The sequence below is a fragment of the Mus caroli genome, assembly GCF_900094665.2.
Source record: "Mus caroli chromosome 3 unlocalized genomic scaffold, CAROLI_EIJ_v1.1 3_unlocalized, whole genome shotgun sequence".
NCBI lineage: Eukaryota > Metazoa > Chordata > Mammalia > Rodentia > Muridae > Mus > Mus caroli.
Genome location: NW_018388435.1, coordinates 161,053 through 187,135, shown reverse-complemented (window position 1 = coordinate 187,135; position 26,083 = coordinate 161,053). Strand labels below are relative to the sequence as shown.

The 26,083-nt window shown below is 38.3% G+C and overlaps 1 protein-coding gene across 2 annotated transcripts in view; it reads right to left on the bottom strand.

The window, feature by feature from the left end:
* Window positions 1-26,083, bottom strand: part of Rnf13 (ring finger protein 13) — an 87,336-nt gene that overhangs the window by 20,034 nt on the left and 41,219 nt on the right. For both annotated transcript variants that reach the window (XM_029473720.1, XM_021154153.2), the window contains 3 exons: window positions 17,206-17,293; window positions 10,928-11,018; window positions 7,229-7,334 (listed from right to left, as the gene is read on the bottom strand). In XM_029473720.1, the coding sequence (XP_029329580.1) occupies window positions 7,229-7,334; window positions 10,928-11,018; window positions 17,206-17,293 (285 nt within the window). The remainder of the gene's footprint in view (window positions 1-7,228; window positions 7,335-10,927; window positions 11,019-17,205; window positions 17,294-26,083) is intronic.

Genomic DNA, 26,083 nt, shown 5'->3' with positions numbered 1-26,083 from the left:
TCTCTCTCTCTCTCTCTCTCTCTCTCTCTCTCTCTCTCTCTGTGTGTGTGTGTGTGTGTGTGTGTGTGTGTGTGTGTGTGTGTGTGTGTGTGATACAATAATCGACCTTATTGTTTGGGGCTTTGTTTCTTGTTGCCGTTTGGTTCTTAGTTTGGTTTGGATTTTTGTTTGTTTGTTTGAGTCCAGAGTCTCACAGTGAAACTGGAGCTCATGCATATGGCCAGATGGGCCGCAGAGATGATGTCATCTTCATCTACCCCAGTGCTGGGAGCTTCTGCTGCCTATGCTGGAGACGAAGCCTGGTCATTGTGCTTGTCTGAATGCACTATGCCGACCACGCCATTGCTCTAGCCTGTTTTTATTTTTACTTTTTTCCCTTTTCACATCAGATTTAGCAGCAAGTTTTGATTTTTTAAAATAATATTCCCATTCATACATTCTTCTAGTTGCATGCCTTTTCACTGTTCGATGTTTTTCTTTTCTGTCTTGCCTTTCCCACCATGATTCCCCCTCTAGCCCCCCCCCCCGTGCTATAATTTTAATGCCATTTTACCTTTTTTTAAACTCACATGTATCTGTTATGTCTTGTTTAGTGTGTGTGCTTTTTTCCCACACTCATGCTACAGTGCTCACGTGGAAGCCACACATGCAAGAGTTGGTTCTCCTTTTACCATGTGGGTTCCAGGGATCAAGCTCAGATTGCCAGGTGTTGTAACAACCCTTACTCCCTGCGCCGTCATGCTCACCCAGGCTTTTATATTTGATTTCTTTTATCTAACTTTGGTTTCCAACTCTGTCTTGATTGTGAAATCTGTGATCTTGAGTTGTATGTGATGTCATGCTTTCTTCAACTCCCTTGTATTATGTTATTTTCCAATTGTTTTTTCCTTTTTTAAAAAATTAGATATTCATTTACATTTCAAATGCTATCCCCTTTCCTAGTTTCCTCTCCAAAAGTCCCCTATACCTTCCTCCTGCCCTGCTCCCCAACCTACCCACTCCTGCTTCCTGGGCCTGGCATTCCCCTGTACTGGGGCATATAATCTTTGCAAGACCAAGGGCCTCTCCTCCCATTGATGGCTGACTAGGCCATCCTCTGCTACATATGCAGCTAGAAACATGAGCTCTGGGGATACTGGTTAGTTCATAACGTTCCTCCTATAGGGCTTCAGACCCCTTCAGGTCCTTGGGTACTTTCTCTAGCTCCTTCATTGGGGGCCCTGTGTTCCAGCCAATAGATAAGGGGCACTGGCATAACCTCATAAGAGATAGCTATATCAGAGTCCTGTCAGCAAAATCTTGCTGGCATATGCAATAGTGTCTGGATTTGGTGGTTGTTTATGGGATGGACCCCTGGGTAGGAAAGTCTCTGGATGGTCCTTCCTTCCATCTCAGCTCTGAACTTTGTCTCTGTAACTCCTTTCATGGGTATTTTGTTCCCCATTCTAAGGAGGAACAAAGTTCGACAAGACAGGTAGATCAATGGAATAGAATTGAAGACCCAGAAATGAACCCACACACCTATGGTCACTTGATCTTTGACAATGGAGCTAAAACCATCTAGTAAAAAAAAGACAGCATTTTCAACAAATTGTGCTGGCTCAACTGGCGGTTATCATGGAGAAGAATGCAAATTGATCCATTCTTATCTCCTTGTACAAAGCTCAAGTCTAAGTGGATCAAAGAACTCCACATAAAACCAGAGACACTGAAACTTATAGAGGAGAAAGTGGGGAAAAGCCTTGAAGATATGGGCACAGGGGAAAAATTCCTGAACAGAACAACAATGGATTGTGCTGTAAGATCGAGAATCAACAAATGGGACCTCATAAAACTGCAAAGCTTCTGTAAGGCAAAAGACACTGTCAATAAGACAAAAGGGTCACCCAACAGATTGGGAAAGGATCTTTACTAATCCTAAATCTGACAGGGGACTAATTTCCAATATATACAAAGAACTCAAGAAGCTGGACTCCAGAAAACCAAATAACCCTATTAAAAATGGGGTACAGAGCTAGACAAAGAATTCTCACCTGAGGAATACCGAATGGCTGAGAAGTACCTGAAAAAATGTTCAACATCCTTAATCATCAGGGAAATGCAAATCAAAACAACCCTGAGATTCCACCTCACACCAGTCAGAATGGCTAAGATCAAAAATTCAGGTGACAGCAGATGCTGGCAAGGATATGGAGAAAGAGGAACATTCCTCCATTGCTGGTGGGATTGCAAGCTGGTACAACCACTCTGAAAATTTGTTTGGCAGTTCCTCAGAAAATTGTTTTTTCTTTTTAATCTTGTTTCTCCTTAATTTTTCCTTTTCCCTGTTTTCTTCATTTCATTCACTTATCATTTTTATAATTATCTAAAACAATTCTTCACAGCATATTCAGAATTAGTCTTCCCATTACTATTTTATGATCATAGGTGATTAAGTGGGCTGAGGTCTAATCTATTTTAGTATATTTCTAGATCTTATAACGTTTGATGCTGTTTGTTTTCTATGCTGACTAGTAATGGGGATGTTGCCTTCAAGTAAAATATCGCTAAATAAAACTAGATATCTAAACATACAAATTATAACACATGCATAAAGAATATTGCGGCATCATGAGTCCATTAAAATATCCTAAATTTTCAGCCCCTGAATTAAATGCTTAAAGAAAATTCTAAAAGTTTAGTAGTAGAATTGTTTAGTAACCTGAAATACAACATAAACATGCAGATTAATCATTTCAGAAACTGGAGGAGAAAATCAGCAAGAGAAGAGAAATCAGAAAGTTGAAAATATGGATAAAAAATCATAATGCTATAAACAGGGTCAGAAATCTACATTTAAGAAGCTAAATAGAAATATTTGAAAATTTCAAGAAAGAAGAAGAACACACAGTGGAAAGCACCAATAGTATATACTTGAGCAGCCAGAAGAGAGAATGTAAGCAACAAAGACACAGTTGAACAAATGGTACACTGAACTATTGTAAGGATAGATAGCTGGGCATGGCCATATCCCAGACTGCTGGGATACACTCAACAACCAGCCTGAGTCCACAGGATAGGAGCAGACATAAGAACTAAAGGCTCAGGGGATGCATGTGTGTGTGCACCACACAAAAATATTAACATGCAGCACTTAAAGTACTCTATAGACCCAATGCAATCTTACCAAAATTCTAAGACCATTCTTATTCACAGAAAAAGAAAGCATAGACTTAAAATTTCATATGGAAACACAAAATGAAAGCCAAAGAAATCCTGAGCAAAATAAATGATGCTGGAGACATTTTATTACCATCATACCTGATTTGAAGCTATACTACAAAGCTATTGCCACAAACACAATATGACACCGCTACAAAACCAGGCAAATAGCCGAATGGAGCAGAGGACCCAAATATAAACCCACACAACTCCACCACATGAGTTTTGACAAATGTTTTTAAAACAATACTAGAGAAAAGATGCCTCTTTAACAAATGGTGCAACAAATATAGGCTATCCACATACAGGAGACTGAAGCCGGATCTCTTATTTCATTCTGCACAAAAATCAGCTTTAAGTGGACCAAATGTAAAACTTGAAACTCAGAAGAAAAGGTAGGGCTAGGTAGATAGCTTAATTCTCAACCTTCCTAGTGCTGCAACTTTTTAACACAGTTCCTCATGTTGTGGTGACCTGCAACCATAGAATTATTTCATTGCTACTGTTATGAATCATTATATACATATCTGATATGCAACCCCCAAAAGATTGTGGCCCATGGGTTGAGAACTGCTGGCTTAGTCAATAAAGTACAAGCACAAACCCCTGAGTTTGAGCCCCAGAACCCACATAAAAGAACCTGGTTGTGATGGCACACACTCATAATCTGTTCTGGGGAGCTGGGGTCAGTAGAGTCGTGCGGCTCACAGGGCCTACCAGGTGAATTCTAAGCCAGTAAAAATCCTCCCCCAAGTGCACCCCCCAAAACAACAACAACAAAAGAAAAACAAGCAAAAATAAAAAAAAAACCCTCAAAAAAACAAAACAAAACAACAAAAACCTAAAAGCTTTTCTTCTGATGTGCCACTGATGATCCCAGGGTCATCATGGGCCACAGGGGTGTCTCTGATCCAGATCTTTGACTTGGGATGGAGGAAGGCAAAAGTTGATGACTTCCCACTTTGTGGCCACATCATGTCAGATGAATATGAATAGCTCTCTTCTGAAGCACCAGATGTCGCTGGTACCAATAGCAACAAATACATGGGAAAGAATGTGGCAAGGATGGCTTTCACATCCAAGTGAGGCTCATCCTTGCCATGTCATCCAAACCAACAGGATGTTGTCCAGTGCTGGAGCTGATAGGCTCCAGACAGGTTATGTGTGGCACCTTCAGGAAGCCACAGGTCACAGGAACCTGGGTTCACAGTGACCAGGTTCACAGTGGCTACCATCACTTGCACCAAGCTGCAGAATAAGGAACATGTGATTGAGGCTCAAGTTCCCTGGTTATCAGAAGATCCACATTTCAAAGAAGGGGGGCTTCCCCAGGTTTAATACCAGTGGCTCATTCCTGATGGCTGTGGGGTCAAATATATCCCCAACCATGGTCCCCTGAACAAGTGGAGAGCTCTGCATTCCTCAGGGCTTCCATGGTGCTCTCTTATACACTACCAAATCATGTTCAGTCTAAAAAAAAAAAAGAAAAAATAGACATCCAAGACTGTCCTCTGGCCTCCACATGCAGTTACACACATACACAATACACACATGGGAGGAAGGAGGCAAAACACTTCAAGATTCCAGCTAAGGCAAAGAATTTCTCAATGGTACTTAAGCCACTCAAAAAATAAAGCCAACAACTGACAGAATCTCATGAAATCAAAAGGCTGTATACAGTAAACAGCTACTTCTGTGGGAAAAAATAGCCTAGCCTACACAATGATTGAAACATCTTTCCTAGCTGTACATATCACAGAGAATTTATACCTAGATTATTAAAAGTTCAAAAACTATACAAGAAATCAAACAACCCAATCAATAAATAGGTTAAAAAATGAAAATACAGTTCTCAAGGCAGTTAATACAAATGACTAATACCATTTTAAAGTGTTCAACTTCACAAACCATCACAGAAATTCAAGTCAAAACTATATTGGGACTCCATCTTACCACAGTCATAATGTCAGTCATTAAAAAACCAATAATCACAAACACTGGCAGGTCTCACACACTGCTAGTGGGAATGTAAACTATCTAGCCATTATGGAAATTAATATGGAGGTTTCCAAAAGAGCCTAACACTTATCTTCCACACGATCCATCTATAGTAGTCCTGAGAACTTACTCAAGACTTTAAGTTGACATGTCATATATGTCATAGAGAAACACATACATCAATGTTAAATGCAGCAGTATTTATAGTAGCTGAAGTATAAAACCAATGTAGGTATCTAACAACTGAGAAATGGCTAAGAAAAATGTAACATACACACCACCTTTTGTAGCCAATAAAAGTTACAGCATTTTCAGAAAATTATATAGCTGCACATAATTATATCAAATAAAGTAAGATAATCACAGACAAATACATGTCACTTCTGGTTCCTAGATCTTATATAGATATACAAAATCATGAATATACACATATACACAAGACTTGAAATAAAGGGGTCTAAGGATCAATGCAGGGGGAGAGGCATGAGAAAAGAGTGAAGGCGTTACAAAGACAAGTTAAGTTCAACAAACAATATATACATGCATAAAAACATGAAAATGCTTTCAAAGTTTGAATGGAGGTACTCTCCACAGTGAAAACAAGCCACTCTCAGAAGCCATATGACTGATTATGTACAAATCCCAGTGCCAGTATGAGCTACCATCCTATGAGTCATTAGCTGGATATCCTTGAGGTCTCCAAAGTAATCCAGGCTATTTCCACTGCTGTTGATTGCCTATCATGGATACATGGTTAGTAAGACCTCATTGCTGACGTGGCCATACACTCTGGTCATAGATATTACATAGAGAAATTAAGCTAAAACTGAAGTGAGCACTTCCTACCTGCTTTATAGGTATTATGCAGGCTGCTGGGGAGAGTTGTCATCAACTGTTTATTCAGTAAGATACACTTAGTACACCTTGCACATTATACAGAGCAGGCAAGCAAGATATGCTCACTGGTGTGACTGATACTACTATGGGGGTAACCTAATACTTACTCACTGGATTTGGGGCCTATTCCACAGGAGGAAAATCATGTCTAGGACTGTAGACCTGTAAAGCTGGTATCTAAGGACTGAGTAGATAGCTCAGCTGCTCAGAGCATTTGCTGTTCAAGCATGAGAACCTGTCAGCTGCAAACACGGCTCCGTGTGCCTATAACTCCAGCATTAGTGCACAGACAAAAGCAGCTTTTGAAAGCTCACTGGCCATCTAGACTATCTGAAACAGTGAGCCTTTAGTTTAGTGCAAGACCCTGTCTCAAGGCAAGGTAGAGAGTAGATAAAGATACTTAACATCTTCCTCTGGGCTCCACATTTGCATATATGAGAGCAAGCATCCACATACTCACATACATGTACCACACATATATACCATACATACATACATACACACACACACATGCATACAAAGAAAGAAAAATCTTGTGGCTATGGATATCATAGACCTTAGTGGGGAAGCTAAGCGTTTGTTTTGCTAAGGAGATACGCTACACCTATCAAATCCCCTTCTAACCTTTTGTACGGATGCCACTGGCTAGTGTTCCTGTCAGCTCTGGCCAAAGAAGCTTCTTGTTTTAGTGGGAGGCAATTTTGCAGGGATGTTCAAAATTCCAACAACACGTGGCCTTTTGAGTGTCTGGCCCTAAAAGGGACATCTAGATATGTCCTCCGAGGTTTAGGGAATGTTATCAAGGACGGAAACAACAGAGGAGTTGGATGAAGGAAGATGAGTGACATGACATGGCTGCCATATTCATGACTGTGTTACAGCTTGCTCGATACAGAGAAAAGGGTTCTCAGCTGGGAAAGGCCCCTCCTACCTTTTCAGCAATCCTTTACCCATCTCCAGTTCCCATGCACAATAAGTGTCCTTTCAGTGTATTTTTCTTCCACATTATATTTGCCTTTTCTAGAACTTTATATAAAAACACATTTTCAACCTGCCTTACATGGCTTCTCTTACTTACTTTTTTAGATCTACCCATAGTACCTTTATCATTATTAGAAGTCAGCGGACTTACCATGAAAATGACTATTAAGATGAGGCAGATGCCCACTATGATGAGGAAGGGGATCAGATAGTACTCCAAAGGAAGACTCAGTTCTGGAACTAAGATAATGTGGCCCCTAGAGGGAAGAAAATTAATAATTGAGAGTTAATAATTATCAACTTACATTAAAACAAAAAATTAATGACATGGCCATTAAACTCAAATATACTCTGCACACTCATTTTCTAAGACATGATTTACATAATTTAAGGCAGTGGTTCGCAACCTATGGGTCGTGACCCCTTTAGGGGTTGACTGGCCTTTTCACAAGGGTCACCCAAGACCACCTGAAAATACATACATTTACATTATGATTCATAAGAGTAGCAAAATTACAGTTATGAAGTAGCAATGAAAATAATTTTATGGTTGGGAGTCACCACATGAGAAACTGTAGTTAAAAGGGTGGCAGCATTAGAAAAGTTGAGAACCCTCAATTTAGGGAATGCATTTTACATTTTTAAGTCTATTTTGCATATTGTTCAGAACAACCCATGGAGGAATATTATATACTGAATGTAATGAACTATGCAAAAGTTGTATTTTACATGTAACATCAGCATCAAAAACAATCATAGGGATGGCTCAGAGATGGTTCAGTGTTAAGAGTTCTTGCTACTGTTGCAGAGGACCTGATTTTAATTCCCAGCCCCGAAATGATGGTTCACAACCACCCATAACTCCAGTTACAAGGATCCAATACATCCTTATGACTTCTACAGGCACCAGACACACACATGAAGAACATATATATGTGCAAGAAAAATACAGAGAAAATAAAAATAATAAACCTTAAAAGCAAACAAACAACAAAAAACAGTAGCCCCTCTAGTAGCATGTAATAAAACCTCGACCTCATTCATTATTCCCATCACAATAAAACTCTTCCAGTCTGAGGCTGGAGAGAGGACAGCCCAATGCTTAAGGCCACTTGCTGCTCTTGCAGAGGAACAGGGTTCAATCTCTAGCATCTATACTGGGTGACTCACAGTCACCTCTAACTCCAACTACAGAGAACCTCCATGGGCACCGGATATGTACATGGTGCACATACATATATGTAGGCAAACACTTATGAATATAAAGTAAAAATAAGTGCATCTTTTTTACAGCTACTCTAGATGGTTCTCAACCTTCTTAATTCTGTGACCCTTTAATATAGCTCCTGGTACTGTAATGATCCCAACCATGAAATTATTTCACTGTTACCTTGTAACTGTAATTTTGCTGTAAATCATAATGTAAATAGCTGATATCCAAACTATCTGGTATGTGCAACCCAAGGGTTGACAAGCCCTGCTCTAGAGTAAATAGTGACACAGATTATACTGCCCCCCCCCAGTGAACTTCACCCATTGTAGCTGGTACAATAGACACAGCCCCTGGATCCCTGCATTTGTCTATGAGATGTAGAATGAAAAAAATCTCATCAAGGAATTCCAAAGAGTAATTTTTTCTACATTTTCATGTTCTCCACTGTTTGGCTGAAAGCATTACAGAAATATGTATGTTGTGGAGATGGGACACATTTCTTCTCCTCCGAGATATAACCATACTGTTGGTTATATCCTATAGAGGAAAACGATGATCAGTTAAGTTCACTGTATTTCATGAATGGCCACACTTTACATGGTATGAAAAGATTGCTTTACAACTCCTTAGTCTAAGCAGAGGTATGCAAGACTGAGCAGTGTTCTCTCCACTGGGAGGACTGGAGTACGAGACCAGACAGGGTTAGCCATGGTCTCCTGCTGCTCACTGCTAGGTGATTTGTTACCACATATTCAGTTAAAGGTAAAGTAATAATTTTTAAGTATTAAAAAAATTGCTTAAAAGTCTTTAGGGTTTCACAGTACTAATGAAAAAATGAATATTTTTACTCCCAAGCTGTTTTTACTGCTATCATTTGTCAAATTTGCATCTAAGTAATTCAACTAAACTGCAACAGATATAAACAGTATCAGGGATTCCTCCCAAATATTGTAAATACCCTCCAAAACTTACTAGGATTGCTAGAATACAAGTATCACTTTTCAGCAAATAGAGGATGATCAATTATTTTATATGCATTTTGTAGCTTTGAATAAAATATTTAAATGATAATAGCATTGGTTAAAAAAAAAAAAAAAGCAGCAGCATCAGGCTTGGACCAACCTATTTGATCATCTTTTTTAGCAAAAGACCATCTCGAAAATAATTTTCCAGTTTGGGGCACAAACCCTCTGCGCTACAATAATGGTACCACTTATATGAGACACTGATCTGCTGGTATGTCACAACCACACCCTCACTGACATACTATAAACTAACAGTGCTGGGTCTATAAGCCAGACTGCTCCATAACTCACTTTAACCAATAGAGCTGTTTAATATCTTTCAGTAGAAGCTTATACTTCATCTATTCTGGTTATCCTCCCTTTGTGTGTTTTCAGCTAATTTCAAACCCAACATCAAAGTCTACATATCAAAACAACAACATTTTAATTCCCCAACCCCTGTTGACACACAGAACCTTGACTTATATCTCCTAACAACCCACATCTGCCAATTACAGAGCCTTTAGTACCACACAACAGTGTCTTCTATCCATACACTTAAGGAAACAACCTGTGATCAACTCACCTATTGGATACTGATGTGCATGCTGGGAATTGAACTCATATCTTTGACAAGATTAGTATACCCTCTTAATCTCTGAGCCATTTCTCCAGTCCCCCCAATATGCTATTATTCTTAACAGTGTCTAAGTAACTAGATAGTAGCATCAAAAATTAAAGTATAACTGATACTTTCTTAAAATGATTACAACCCAGAAACCTATTTTGAAACAAATTATCTCATTAACGAGTAAGGCAAATACCCACTACCCCTACTAGTTAGTGAGGCATTAAAGGTGTCACCAATGCATTTGGAAGACAGAGAGCAACTTGAAGGAGAACAATTAGAAAGAAAAGGTAAAGCTGTTCATATGTGTAATTGAAAAATTGTCAACCATAGTTTTGGCAGTCACAGATTAATATCACCATATAAAATAAGCTTTCATTTTTGCAAATAAGTTCTTGATAGCAAATGCAAAAAAAAATAGGAGAGTCTGCCAGTGATTGCAAACAGTAAAATCTCTCATCAGAAACTTAAAAAGAAACTGCAAAATGGAATGTCTATCTTTTTAGCAGCACTGATGCCAACATTAGCAACATTCTGGAGCATGAACACAATTTTAATACATAATCGAATTTGCATTTAATACAAAATACAAATCAAGTAAAAACAAGTTTTTACAATAGCTTGTATTAAGAAGCGATAATTTAGCCAGGCGTGGTGGCGCGCGCCTTTAATCCCAGCACTTGGGAGGCAGAGGCAGGCGGATTTCTGAGTTCGAGGCCAGCCTGGTCTACAAAGTGAGTTCCAGGACAGCCAGGGCTACACAGAGAAACCATGTTTTGAAAAAAAAAACAAAACAAAACAAACAAACAAAAAAAAGCGATAATTTAGCACAATCTATGAGCATATTATAAAACAATCTTTTCCAGGGCAGTCAGGGCAACATAGTGGGACCTTGTCTCTAAATAAATAAATAAACAAATGTCAACGTAACTACAATTATATAATTCTATTCTACAATAAGGAACAGTCTGAAGTTACATAGTGTTTTTGATATCCAATACTTACCCTTTTTCATATGTGAATTCATCTTTCAGGGAATTAGCTGATGATTCACCAATAAAGACAGACGGAATGTCAATTTTCTTTAATGTATCAACTGCGTAAAAGAACAGCAAACTTATTTGTAACAAGGCAATACTTAAGGGTCTCTCTTAGAGCAGCAGATGCAACTAGACACAATTACACTCAAATTTCCATGCACATGTTCATTTAGTTCTCTCAACAGTCTTACAAGGTAGAGACAGTTTTTAATCTCTAATATTTTCCTTTGACTTAACTCTTCTACAGAAAAAAAAAAACACTTTAACTATTAAAGAACAAAGAAAAGGGCAAAATTTTAGCCTTCCTTCCCACACATAACTTGATTCCTAAGTACAGAGGAAAATGTATTTTATATACCCATTTCAAGGACAGAAACAAGCCACCAGTGTAAGATGTCTCCACTCAGGGAAGTTTAACGGGCAACACCACATTTCTGCCTCTCAAGGGAAATGGTGACAGATTACCCGGCATAAGACAAGGAGCTAGGGAGGTCAAGTTCCTCCTAGAGGCCCAAAGAAACTTGACCCTGACATACGTATTTAAAACAAAAATAAAATGCCACCAAAAAAGAATTTTAAAAAAAATTACCCACTATTCAGGTGTGGAAATAAAATAATCAGAAACCCAAATAAAAACAATCTTTTGGTGGGAAGAATTTGATGGGGACAGCTTATTTAAGGATGTGTTCCAAAGTCTTTCAACGTCTGCATAGTAGCTGTGGGTCTCTGTATCTGTTCCCATCTGCTGCAGGAGGAAGCTCCTCTGATGATGGCTGAGCAAGGCGCTGATCTATAAACATAGCAGAATGTCACTAGGAGTCATTTTATTACTATTTTTTCTTTTATTTTGAGACCAGTTTTTTTTTTTTTTTTGGTTTTATTTTAGGTCCCTGGGCTATCTAATCTCAGGTTTTGGTCACCTAAACAGTGTCTAGTATGAGTTCCATCTCTGGAGTAAAGCTTAAGTCAAATCAGTGATTGGTTGTCTATTTTCACAAGTTTTGTGGCACCATTGCCTAGAGTATCTTGCAGGTAGGATATCGTATGAGGAGATGGGAAGAGTAAAAGAGTCAGAGGGGATATGGAGGACAAACAAGGCCCTCTAAAGCAACATGGGTTTTGCCTTACGAACCCATGTTGCTTTAGCTCATACGAACTCACAGAGACTGAAGCAGCATGCATAGGGCCTGCATGGGTCCGTACCAAGTGCCTGTCTGTCTCTGTCTCTGTCTGTCTCTGTCTCTGTCTGTCTCTCTCTCTCTTTCTCATGTGTGTGTGTGTGTGTGTGTGTGTGTGTGTGTGTGTATGTGTGTTAAAGTTAGGTGGGAAGGGAAGCGGAGAGGATCTGGAAGGACTTGAGGGACCTTAGTCGACCCCAAGACCTTAGCACAACTGACTCCATGAGCAAAGTACCCTTTAGGCTGTAAAACTCAGCACGTAGACAGCACCACCTGCCAAAACCAAACCAAAGACCTAATCTATCAAAGTCCATAGTTAGGGGAAAGTCTCTGCATGGACTAACCTTGCTCTTTGGTTTTTATAATTCTGCTTCTGGCTACTTGTTCTTGTTAGCTGAAGTATGTCAACCCTGGGCGTGGGTTAATAGCTCACCTGGAGAAAGGTTCAGGACTATACTGAGATGTTGAACAATAAATAATAATACTAAATAATAAAGGCTTTCTATCGCTTTAAACCCATGTCTGCGCAGTCGTGTCTGGTGAATGTACTCCACAATTACAGCTTCTAGTTCAGTGTTTCTATGGGATTCCTGGGTGTCTGATTGAATGACTCTCTGATTCTTGCGCCTTCTCTTGGGCGCTTTTCCTTCTGTCCATTTGTCTTATTCAACTTTGATGTGATAGTTTTTGTTTTATTTTATCTTGTCATTTTTTTAATGGATGGAAGGATGGATAGATGGATGGATGGATGGATGGATGGATGGATGGATGGAAATCTAGCCACTAGAGGAAAGGTTAAAAATTGAATGCCTTCTGCCTGCAGGAAGAGGGAAAATCAGTTATCAGTGGGTATTTCTACCACTCCAGGAGAGCCTCATATTCAGATCAACATATAACTAAACTCTACAGATTTTGTGTCTGCTTTTATTTGGTTTCAGTTTGGTGGTATGGGGGAGGGCATTTTGTTTTCTTGGTTTGGGAGAGGCATATTCCCTTCGTAAGAAATTGTATTCTTCCACGAAGATACTATGATAAAGTGGAAAGACTTGACTTGAGGCTATTGACTTATAATTATTAGAGATAATATTTTCTTAACCATGATATCAAGAATGATACAGACTAGTCCTCATTTTAATAAGATGCTTGAGTTTGAATTAGAATTCTGGCCAAAGGATGCCTTCTTTTATTTTGCCAGTAATATATACAGACCACCAATGTGACTGAGTTAGAGCATATCAACTGAGATTTTTAAAAAATTAAAATAAAGTATTTTAAAAGGGTGAAAGAATACAATTAAATCTACAGTACCTTTTGCACAACAAAGGGAATAATCAGACTTAAAGAGACAGTCTATAGAATGACAGAAATTACTTGTAAGCTAAAGGTCTGACAATATAAGGAAATCCAAAATCTCACTAGCAAAGGAGTCTAAATATCCTGATTTTGAAATGGGCAAGAGACCTAAGTAGATATTTATCAAGAGCAGTTCTGGTGCGCTAGCCACAAGGGTGCACTATGTATTCCAAAAAAAAAAGAAAATGTTTAAAATGCTTTGCCACTGAGAACTAATAAATGATCAAGATGATGCGTAAGTCATGTATACATGTTATAGGTTTCATGAGAACAGCATCATCTTATTTGATGCATAACCCGACTTCTCTCTGAAGTATGGTGGTGCCCATGACTGGTTGTCAGGCTGCTCTGAGATGCTAGAACTTATTAATTAGAGGCTGTTTTTGCAGACTCCATAATCATCACAGTCCTGACTGTGAAATCATTCAATATAAATAAAGAAGCACATTAGATTTTAAATATAATTTTGCCTTATCATATTAGAGGTAAGAAAAGACAATAGCAAAACACTTTCCTTAGGGTATAAGATTGATCTGTTAATAAATAAAATATCTGCTATTTATTGAAGATGGGGTTGTTTAGAGTCCTAAATACATTCCAGTATACCATCTCAGCCCATAACTTCATGTCACCTTTTGTTCCAAGAAAACTCTTTGCTCTACCTTTGTATATGTAAATCATTGAAAATTCGCTAGTAAGAGACATACTGGTGTATAACTAAAAGTAAATAAAAGATCTTATAACCATGAATGTGGTCAATAAACAATTGCAATTACAGAGATTTTATTAAAGTTTAGACACCATAAAGGGGGAATGAGAAAAATGGGGGTAGATTTTAACTGGGGACGGAAAGGGAAGGTACTACAGAGAAAGAAAAAGGAAAGAGAGTCAAATAACATTATGGAGGTTTCAAAATACCATAATGAAACACATGCTTATTCAAAAATATATGCACAATACACATACACATAGAAATACACACACACACACACGTGTAATTTTTAATGGAATTATATCACACATAACAACAATGGTCTCCCCAAGCCATAGTCTAACAAAATCCCCAGTGCCAGATGTCAAAATCCCACCTCAAGGTGTTGCTTAGGGTGGTCTAAGAGACTCCCCCAAACAATACAGGTGATTTCCATTGTCCTTAGTTGCCTCCCAGAGCTTAAATATAGTATCAAAAGATACTATGCAAGCTGCCAAGAGGGAAGGAGAAGAGCAATAAACAACCTTCTTCACCTATAAAGTCTAGGAGCCCCACTAACTCTTGTCCACGAAGGCATCCTCAATGCCACAACAATGACACATTCAACCAGGGATAACCAACAGCTGTCTAATTGGACTTAAAGGCTGCTCAGTAGCATGGAATTCATGCATGGTACTGTAGACCTAGCCAATGACCCATGTCTGGGGAAGTCATGGACTCTAGTGGAGAACCTATACCTGCCACTTTCCTAAATTACCATAATTTCTAACTGCATTCTAAATGCTTATCCTTAAACTCACAGGTAGTGCAGCTTTCACCCCTCATCAAAGAAGCCTCTGTCTGCAACAGATGGAAGCTACTATAGACATCCACAACTGGTCAAATTACAGAGCAGAAGTGTCAATGGAATGCCCGACCTCAACTGATATATCCACAACACAACGGCTTTACTTAGTTCCCGGAAATCAAGTAAGGAGGAGCAGAAAGATTCTAAAATACAGGACCAGGATGCCTGCTGCGAGATAGTATCTTCTATATAGACAGGAAAACTGTACCCATGAAATCTCAACAATATGGTTGCCCAAACAAGACCAGCACAATAACAACCAGTTAACATGCAAACATTGCTGAGAAACATTGCACAAGGCTCCACCTCTACATGAAAAGCTACAGGCAGTCAATGGCATCTAAGAGAGAAAGAATAAGCTGTCTCCAAGATAAGCCCCTGATAGGTTATCTAATCCCAAGCAGTAAGCCCTAACCACGTGAACATACAAACAACAGTAAACAAACTCAACAGTGTGTAAAACAATAGCAATTAAAGGAGAAAAAAAATCATGAATCTGAATGAGGGGAACACAAGAGATGTTAGAGAGACAAGAGAGGGGGACAGAAATGATGTAAATACAGAACACATACATAATTTTCTCAAAAAAAATTGGGTATGGGGGACTTTTGGGGTAGCATTGGAAATGTAAATGAAGAAAATACCTAATTAAAATAAAATAAAATTAAAAATATATATATATCAATACAAAAAAAAATCCTGAGTTGTGGAAACTAAATTGAGTGAAGGATACAGCCTAAAAAACTCCACTGAATCATGGCACTGAAGACAAGGACAGGCTGGTACAGATCTCTGCAAGTTCCCTGTGCTGCATCGTACCCTATCTAAAATCAAAAACAAATAAAATCACTGAAAAAGGCTGGTTGGCTCATTAAAGGTGGCTCAGTTTCCCCATTGGAAGTAATATTTGGAAATAGAAAATATTCTTATTTCAAATAAAAACTATGAGTGTATCCATGGGATATAAAAGGCCACCTGATAAGAAAGCATATGTGAGGCTGGGCATTGTGGCATACATACACTTTTAATTGCAATACTTGGAGGACAGAGGTAGGCAGATCTCTGTGAGTTCTAGGCCAACCTGGTCTACACAGTGAGTTCCAGGACAGCTAGAAACATACAGAGAAACTCTATCTCGAAAACAAAAATTAAAAAAATAGAAATAAAAAGAAGGAGGAAAAGAAGGATGGGGAAAGGAAAAAGGGAGGAAAGGAGAGAAGGAAGGAAGGAAGGAAGGAAGGAAGGAAGGAAGGAAGGAAGGAAGGAAGGAAGGAAGGAAAAGCAAGCAAAACAATATCCACCTATCCATCCACTCAGGGGCCAGAGAAATGGTTAAATGGATAAAATGTTTGCTCTATTTATAAGGATCTGAGTTTGGGTATCTAAAGCTTTTATTAAAAGCCCTGTAATTCCTGCAGTGGAAGACAGACAGGAGGATCCCAAGGACTTGCTTGGCAGCAAACTCCCTAATCAGTTCATTCCAGGTTCAGTGGGAACTCCCCAATCCCCCCAAAAAAGGTGAAGGGGCTGGAGAGATGACTCTGTAGTCAAGAGCACTTATGCATCTTAAACTTTAATGTGTGTATCTAAATAAATTACAAAAATGAATCTACAGCATTCCTTAACTACATTTTTATTCATTGTACGTGTGTGTTACTCTGTGTGTGTGTGTGTGTGTGTGTGTGTGTGTGTGTGTATCTGTCCCCTGCATGCATGTGGTGGGCAGAGAACAACTTTCAAGAATGGATTCTTGTCCTTTCACTGTGTGGTTAAAGGAGACTAAACTTGGTCATTAGACCTACCACAATGCCTTTGCAATGCCTTTGCTCACTAAACCATCTTACAGGCCTTCCATGGTATTCATAACAAGTAACTACATTACTATTTATGGCTTTTGGTTTCTTGTCAAAAGAAAATATCTACAGATAAACAAACAAACAAAAAACGAAACAACAAAAAAACCCTTAACTGTTCAGAAAAAAGACAAGTCAATTCAACCTTGGTTAGGAATTAAGATTACCACAAGACCTAAGAATTATCTGATACTGAAGAAACATCACTATATAAACAGAAAATGAATAAAGAAATTCTGTTAACTTTCATTTCAAATAATCTGTCAATCAGGAGACAAGAGAAGTGATACCTGTACTTACTGTCGTTGGATCCCATGCTAATCAGGTCATCAGAGTCTACATTGTGAACTATGGCTGCTTTGTATCCTGCTCTCTGTGCATTTAAAACCTGCAGATAAGAAAACAGTTATATTATGAGGAAGATGATCACAACAAGCCTACGCTAGTTGCCTAGAAGCACATCATGTGCATCTGTGGGAATAAAGCAAAGATGTTCTTGAAAGATGTTGATGTCTATAGGAGAACACCTAGGAGGTCTTTAGATGCTTTCTCATTTCATTCTGAGCTTTGAGAGAATTCAAGAAAATAAAGGCCAGGGATGTGGCACAAGTGTTAAAAGGATTCAAAAGAATAAAGAAATTTATTGCCAAAACAGAAACTTGCCATGATCAGGCTGAGGAATCATAAGTCACCAGGCTTTCAAATCCTTCTTAATACTTACTAGCGGTATAAACTCTGGTGACTTATTTCCTCTGTAAATACCTGTATATGCATGTTTTACTTACTTACTTACACACACACACACACACACACACACACACACACACACACACAGAGTGGGGAGGAGGGGGAGGGGGAAAGGGAGAGAGGGAGAAGTGTATCTCTGTGTGTGTGAGTACATCTGGAGAGCAGAAGTTAGTTGTCTTCCTTGATCACACTCTATTTTATGTACTGAAGCAAGGTCTCTTCTTAAACCCAGAGCTCACAGATCTGACTAATATAGGTAGCCACCTTGCCCTGGGGATTTTCTGTTCTGTCCCCTCTCCCAAGTCCTTGTCCTGAATGAAGAGATTATAGGAAGGCTGCAACACTACCCAATACTTAATTTACACTGGTGCTTGAGATCAGTCTTCACAGTTGGGGGCAGGGACTAATTTTCAAAGCCATCTGTGTAAGCAGCTCTACTTTCTTTTTCAATCCTCAGTATCATAAATGTCCTCATACATATATTTCTAAATGCTTAAAACCATATTTCACACATACAAATGTGGCATATAAAAGCAACTTAGGATTCCAGCCTACAACTCTAGTGGAAGCCCCTGTTCCACCAGAAGTCATAGCCAGAACTCCAGAAAAGCCCCACCCACAGACCACCAACACTCCTTCAGTGCCCACCCACCTTACCATAAATGCTGCCCCCCTCTCATCACCATACCCAGCCCACAATTCCAGAGGAAGCCTGCTGTTCTACCAGAGGCCAAGCCAACAACCAGAACCCAGGCCAACAGCTCCAGCAGAAGCCCCCTGGTCCTCCAGTCTACACTGAACCCCAGCAGGCTGCTTGCTCACAGACAGCCTCCACCTCCTCAGTGCCTACCTAGCCCACCTCCAGCCCACACTCTGCATCTCCACTCCTTATCCTGACTTGCAACTACTCTGGAAAACCCCCCAGCTTGTGGACACCAGGACTCCAGTCCCCAACTCAGGCTGGAATACCCTGCTCCACCAGAGGCCACCCCAGAAGTCCAGCCCCAATTTGGGTGGAGACCCTCTACTAAAGCACAGACTACTCCAGCCAGAAGACCAGAGAGGAAACAGAAACCAAGGTAGGGGAAACAAAACAAAACAAACAAATCAGCCATCCAACAAAGACAAACTAAAAAATCAGCACCCAGCACCTAGGCCTATAATTGCCCCAAACCCAGATGCCTAGACACCAGCATTAAGAACATAATCGACAATAGCCAGGGCAATATATTAACACAGATGAAACCAGAAAAGGACATTAAAACCAACTTTATGAAGATCACAGGGGTTCGTTCTTAAAGAAAAAATGAATAAATACCTTTAAGAAATCGTTAAGGATAAACCAAAAAATTGGTGAAATTAATAAATCCCTTAAATCCCCACTCCACAACACACACACACACACACACACACCAAACCACCATCACCACCAACAACAAAATTAGGAATTAACAAGCATTGTCATGATGTCTATATGGATTCAATTCTCCAATAAAAAGACACAGGCTAACAAAATGGATGCAAAACCAGAAACCATCCTTCTACTGCATATAAGAAACAAACCTCAGGTTCAAAGATAGACATTACTGCAGAGTAAAGGGTTGGAAAAGATTTTCCAAGCAAAGCAAATGAAGAAGCAAGCTGGTGTGGTCACTCTACTATCTAACAAAATAGACTTCAAACAAAAATTAATCAAGAGACAGAGAAGGACACTTCATACTCAAAGGAAAGATCACCAAGATGATCTTTCAATTCTTAACACCTGTGCCCCAAGTGCAAGGGCACCCATGTTTATAAAGGGAACACTACCAAAGTTTAAGTCCTAACAGTGACCCTCACACATTGATAGTGGACTTCAGTAGCCCACTCTCACCAATGGACAGGTCATTCAGACAAAGACTAAACAGAGAAATAGTGGAACTATGACATACCCACAGAACATTTCACCCAAACACAAACAAATATACTTTCTTCTCAGTACCTTATAAAACATTCTCCAAATTGGCCATATAACTGGTCACAAAGCAAATCTCAACAGATACAAGGACATTGAAATAACCCCCTCATCCTATCAGACCACTATGAATCAAAGCTGGATTTCAACAAAAAGAAAAACAACAGAAAGGTTATATACTCATGGAAACTGAACAACTTTGTACTAAATGACCACTGGGTCAAGGTAGAAATAAAGAAATTAAAGACTTCCTATAATTCAATGAAAATGAATGCACAAAATACCCAAACTTATGGCACAATGAAAACAGTGCTAAGAGGAAAGTTCATAGCACCAAGTGCCTTCATAAAGAAATTGGAGGGATCTCATACTAGCAACATATCAGCAAACCTGAAAGCTCTAGAACTAAATGAAGCAAGCACGTCCAAGAGGGGTATATGGCAGGAAATAAGGGAACAGAGGGCTGAAATCAATAAATTAAAAACAAAGAGAACACACGAAAAAAGTCATTGAAACACAGAGTTGGTTGTTAGAGAAAATCAACAAGACAGACAAACCCTTATCCAAACCAACTAAAACACAAAGAAAGAATATCTAAATTAAGAAAATCAGAAATGAAAAGGGAAACATAACAATAGACATCAAGGAAGCCAAAGAATCATCAGGTCATATTTTTAAAACGTGTACTCCACAAAATTGGAAAAATTAAAAAAAAAGAAGAATTTTCTCAATAAATATCTTTTACCAAGTTAAACCAAGATCAGATAAACAACTTAAATAGTATAGCCCCTAAGAAAATAGAAGCAGTCATTAAAGTTCTCTTAAGAACAACAACAGAAAGCCAAGCCCCATACAGTTTTAGCTAAGAATTCTACCAGACTTCAAAGAAAAGCTAATGCCCATACTCCTGAAATTATTCCACAAAAGAGAACCACAAGGAACATTGCCAAATTAATTTTATGTGGCCATTGTCACTCCGATACTTAAACCACACAAAGATTCAGCAAAGAAAGAGATTACAGACCAATTTCCCTTATGAACATTGACACAAAAATACTCAACAAAATACTTGCAAACCAAATCCAAGAACACTTCAAAAACATCACCCACCATCGTCAAATAGACTTTATCTCAGAGATGCAGGAATAGAACAACATATAAAAATCAGTCAATGAAATCCACTATATAAAGAAACAAAGAAAAAAACTCACATAGGAGTGAAGGGAGAGATCAGATGTAATGTATAATAATAATTATATGTGTGTGTGTGTGTGTGTATAAAACTTAGATTAACTGGCTCAACAATGTTACATTAAATTCCTTTCATAAAAATTAGAAATAGTCTACAGGCAGAATTTCTTTCCTCTAATTGCAGAGAGCTATTTAATTGTTTTGAAAGATTCTAAAATAGTAACTGAGGATCATGAGGTCGTAGCTAGTTGTGTTGCAAGTTTCCAACACAAAAGAGTTGAAAAGTGACCAACCATGCTATTAAGTAAATAAATAAAGCATAAATATCTTTACATATATTTTCTAAATTTTGAATGTTTTAAAACAAATTATATTTTAAAACTATAAACATTATTATATACTAAATATTTAATGTCAAGAAACTCATGAAATGTATTACTTTATAATGATACTTTTTATAAGCACACTAATTAATTTTCAAAAAGAATTCCTAGATCTAATATTGGTTTTATTTTGGTTAGCAGTACTGAAGTGAAACTTGCCAAAATGTTAGAAATAATACCTACACCAAGTTCCAAAGAGTCAAGGAAAGCCTAGGGTTGCATCCTCAAGAATAAAAGCAATGTTTAATTATCCATTCTCTAAACCTAACAAAAGAGCTAAAGAGAATGAGGCTATGGATTCATGGCAAATCAGCTTCACACAGCAAATTCTCTTTACATTACCTGTGATTTCTCTAAAACTACCACCAAAGGAAATCAAAATAAATCCAATAATTTTAATGATCCTATTTTTTAAAAATTGAGTCTATGAGATATGAGTGTCTTAAGACAGGAATATTTTGTCCACATTCATGCCCCCATCGTCTATAAAATAGCCTGACAGAGTAGAACATCGCTAATCAAATGTCACTGAATGAATTAAGCAAATAAAGTATTTGTTTAGATTACAGGGTCACATGCTTGGCAAAACTGGACAAGAACAATTTTCTGAAGAACTAGTTAAAAGAAACAGTTCACTGACACAGCACCCTTAGCGTGAAGAACTCTAACTACTTAGCGTTAGGAACAATGACAAGAAACCTACTGGGTAACAAACTAGCATATTCTGTACTCATGCAAAGAAGATGTCAATAATTAAAATCTTACATTTATTATTTTAAGGTGGATTTTATTAACATGTAAGCTTATTACTAACTGAATCTGAGAAAGCACCATGTGCAAGCGTGGACACCTAGAGAAGAATGCTGCACGCTTGCAGCCCTCACGTGCATTGAGTAGTCACTCACTCACTCTGTTACCACTACAGGAGACTTTCTTCAAACACCACTAGTTACTACTTAAAAACTTTTATTCAATAGCTTTGTTGGTGTTATTGTTAGCTTTTCTGACACTTCAATAGCCAATTTAATTCTTCTTCCAAAAGCTAGCCAAGTAACCAAGAAGCACTGCTTTTCAGTCAAAAAAGCACCTTTTACCATAGACACAATTTAAGAGAAATAAACTTTGAGTCAATATCAAAAGCCAATTCCTGCTGATATAAAGAGTTTTTTAAAGCTAACTTTACTTCTCTGAGAGCAAAGACATAGCATGTTAGGGCTGACAAAGTCACCATGGAAACCACAATAAAGAGCAAATAAGGCACTGTATGCCATGCACAATAGAGATCAAAGATGCACTGTTGTCCTTACCAGCGCCTCAGTCTTCCTAAACAGACAATGAGGCTAAGTGCTATCTTGCTTCTTATGCTATCTCCAGCTGGCTCTATCTTCTGGACGCCTCATGTTTTCTATACATCATCTCTTCCCACACCAGCCATTCCCTGCTTCAAGTACTTTCATCACTCTATTTACATAAGTACTAATATTATACTAATTTTAAACCATGCCACATGTTAAACTTTTGCATACATGTACCATCCCAATTACAAAGCAGTTTATCCAAGGCTCTTTACATCTTTAGATCTCTACCTATAACATTTTCTGGTGAGAAAAGTCAAAGCATTGTTTGTTTTTAAGATGCTTTTTCACTCCAAAATTATTTTGGACTGTACTCGTTGTTATTGTTCTTGTTCCTGGTGGTGCTAGGGCTGTGTATGGGAACATGAGTGCACAGTGCACCACCGTGTGAGTGTCAGGGTCAGAGGACAACTTTCAGGATTAGTTCTCTTCCACCTTTACATGGCTTAGGGGATTGAACTCAGGTTGCCAGGCTTACACAGCAAGTAATATTACCTGCTGAGCTATCTCTGTAGAGAGAACATCTTATAAGCATCATCTGTTAATAAAAAAGCTGATGGCCAATGAGCAGGAAATAGGAGGTGGGATACTGGCAGGAAAAAAAGAGGATTTTGGGAAATAGTGACAGACTAAAAGGAGGGGCAGAGAGAGATTAGAGCAAGAATAGAGCTAGATGCTGAGGAGATGCAAAGGAAGAAGCGGGCCAGGACTGAAGGAGAGGTAACAACCAAGTAGTAGAGAGACAATCATTTGAATGTGTTAAATAAGTTACCAGCTAGTCAGGGAATGAGCCAATGCCTAGTCATTTAATAATAATTAGTCTCAGAGACATCATTCTGGGAGCCGGGGCTGGAAAACGAAAACTTTTAACTTATTTTTCAGTGCATCTCTCCAAACTCTCACTCTCGGGTTATTAGCACATCAACATGTATGGATGGATTAACCGCAGCATGTTAGGTATATAGGTAACTAAAGCAGCCACCAAGTTTTTAAGACCTTACTAAACAACTGAAGATAAATATTTATTTCACATATCTAGCAGGCAACTGTGTTCACAAATAAGATGCAAAAGTATATGACTATCAAAAGCTGCTTCAGCTAACAAAATAAAAGCTAAAATAAAAAATGTAGATAGATAGATTAAAAAATGTTTTTTAACAATCTCCCCTCCCAAACAATTTTTTATTGATTTTTAAATTGAAGAAGTGAAGAGAAATCAAGCAACACATTAACATATGTACCAAAGTGCCTTTGAAAACAAACAAGGAAAATACATTCACATTTAGAAACTACAAATCTCAAGTGTCAGTCAAATTACATTACATCCTCAACTAAGCAGCAGCTGGTGTCTTTAAGAACACATGAAACGAAATAAAACCTAAATCATTTAGTAATTATGTGCATGGTTTTACAGTCATAAAATGCAGCCTCAAACATATGGTGTCAGATGGAAGCAGAGAATGAAAAGATTCATGAATAAAAATCACAGTGAATAAAAACCGAAATCCAAAACAGCCATCACAAATAACAAATGATTGCAAAGCCTAATGAACTATATTACCAAGCTACCTTTTAAAGGACTGGTCAGAGCTATTAGTTCAAATTGCAGTGAATATACTGAATATTTTAAATCTAGTCAACAAATTTGATGCAACTGTATTATGTAGACCAGGTGGCATCTAACAAAGAGTTTCAAGGAAATAAGGAACTATTATTATAAATAAGCAGTATCAGAAGATAGCACACTCTAATGATAATGTCATCGATGAGACAAGTTACAAAAGAAATCCTGGAAACAAAACAACAGTTTATCTTTTTCAGTTTGAATAAATTGGTAATAGCAACACTAAAATAATATAAACACCTTATAAGAAGAAAGAAGTGATTGTGTTCTAAAAATGACCATGAATGAAGGACTCATGGGCTGTAGGACTTGGGAAGCTATTGATATGACGTAGATAGCTACGTTCCAGAACAAAAGTGGTAAGAACAAAGGAAGCTCTCCTTGCTAGACATTTGTATTATTATCTCCAAAGGCCCTACAATTGGACATTCTTTTCTACATTTTAGAAGCAAGGCAAGATCGGCCCTACAGGCTGTCACATATGGGCAGAGCTGACAAGGAACAGTATTTTACTAGGTTAGAGAGAAGTTTAAGGCTGTGGTTTGGATCTAGAATATCCTAAAGACTCATATTCTTAAATTCTCAGTCCTAAGCTTGGCACTATTAAAAGGTGATGGAAACTTTAAGAGGAAGATCTTAACAGGATCTTTTAGGTTAGTGGGGGCTTGCCTTTGGGAGGATTGTCGAATACTAGTCTATCCCTTGGGCTCTTTTCCATCCCGTTTAGCAAGCACATTTTCTGCCACATGCTCCCACCCAGAAGCAACAGAGCCAAGGAATCATAGATAGAATCCTTGGAAACTACGACTAAAAGGTGCATTTTCTCTTCACAGACTGCTTATCTCAGAGAGGTTCCTTAAGGTAACACTATAGGAAAGCTAAGCAGCACAGTGGGATGTGCTGATGGATCAGGACTAAGCCAGGATCACTACCAGCACTTAGCATCTTACCAAGGCTGGAAAGCAAACTGAAACTGACTTGGGTACATTAATATTAGGAACCTATAGGAAAAAAAAACTTTATTAAATAAACAGCACGTGCCTAGAAGAAATGTGTTAAAATACTGCGGTAAAGTAGAAACTTAAAAGAAGAAAATGTTACAGCATGAAATATTCATGCAGCACATTTTATGGAACTTGAATTAAATGTCTACAATAGGGAAATTTTGATTTAATCATAGAAAGACATAGAAGAGATTTTTTCTTGCAGAAAAGAGAGCAACAAGAAGCCAACAGCATACTAAAAGACATAATCAAAAGCAAATTATAAACAGAAAGAGTTGAAGAGAAGGGTGTCCCTGGAAGGCAGAAAACTGGAGCAGCAGAATCTCAAAACTAGATGACTCGGCCTTGAGTGCTGCTCTTAGACAAGATATAGCTATTTAGGTAAGTAACTTCCATAAAATTAATGCCTATCTGAGAATGTTGTTCTGAAGAATTAACAAGTTAATATATGCAAAACTCTTAAAACAGTACCTACCCAGCCCTGGCACATAGGAAATGTGTTCTTATGGCAATTAGTTTTTATTACTGCTGAGAGTCAGAGGGTAAGGAGAGAAAAGAAAGGAGAAGCAGGTTGAAGACCTGCTTGAAGACCATTCAGAACAGCAAGCTTGAGAGGTAGCAAGGTTTACTGGGTAAAGAGATCACACCAATCAAACTAGAAGCAAACAAGCTGGTACAACCACTCTGGAAATCAGTTTGGTGGTTCCTCAGAAAATTGGACATAGTACTACCAAAGGATCCAGCAATTCCTCTCCTGGGCAGATACCCAGAAGATGTTCCAACTTGTAATAACGACATATGTGCCACTATATTCATAGCAGCCTTATTCATAATAGCCAGAAGCTGGAAAGAACCCAGATGTCCCTCAACAGAGGAATGGATACAGAAAATGTGGTACATTTACACAATGGAGTACTACT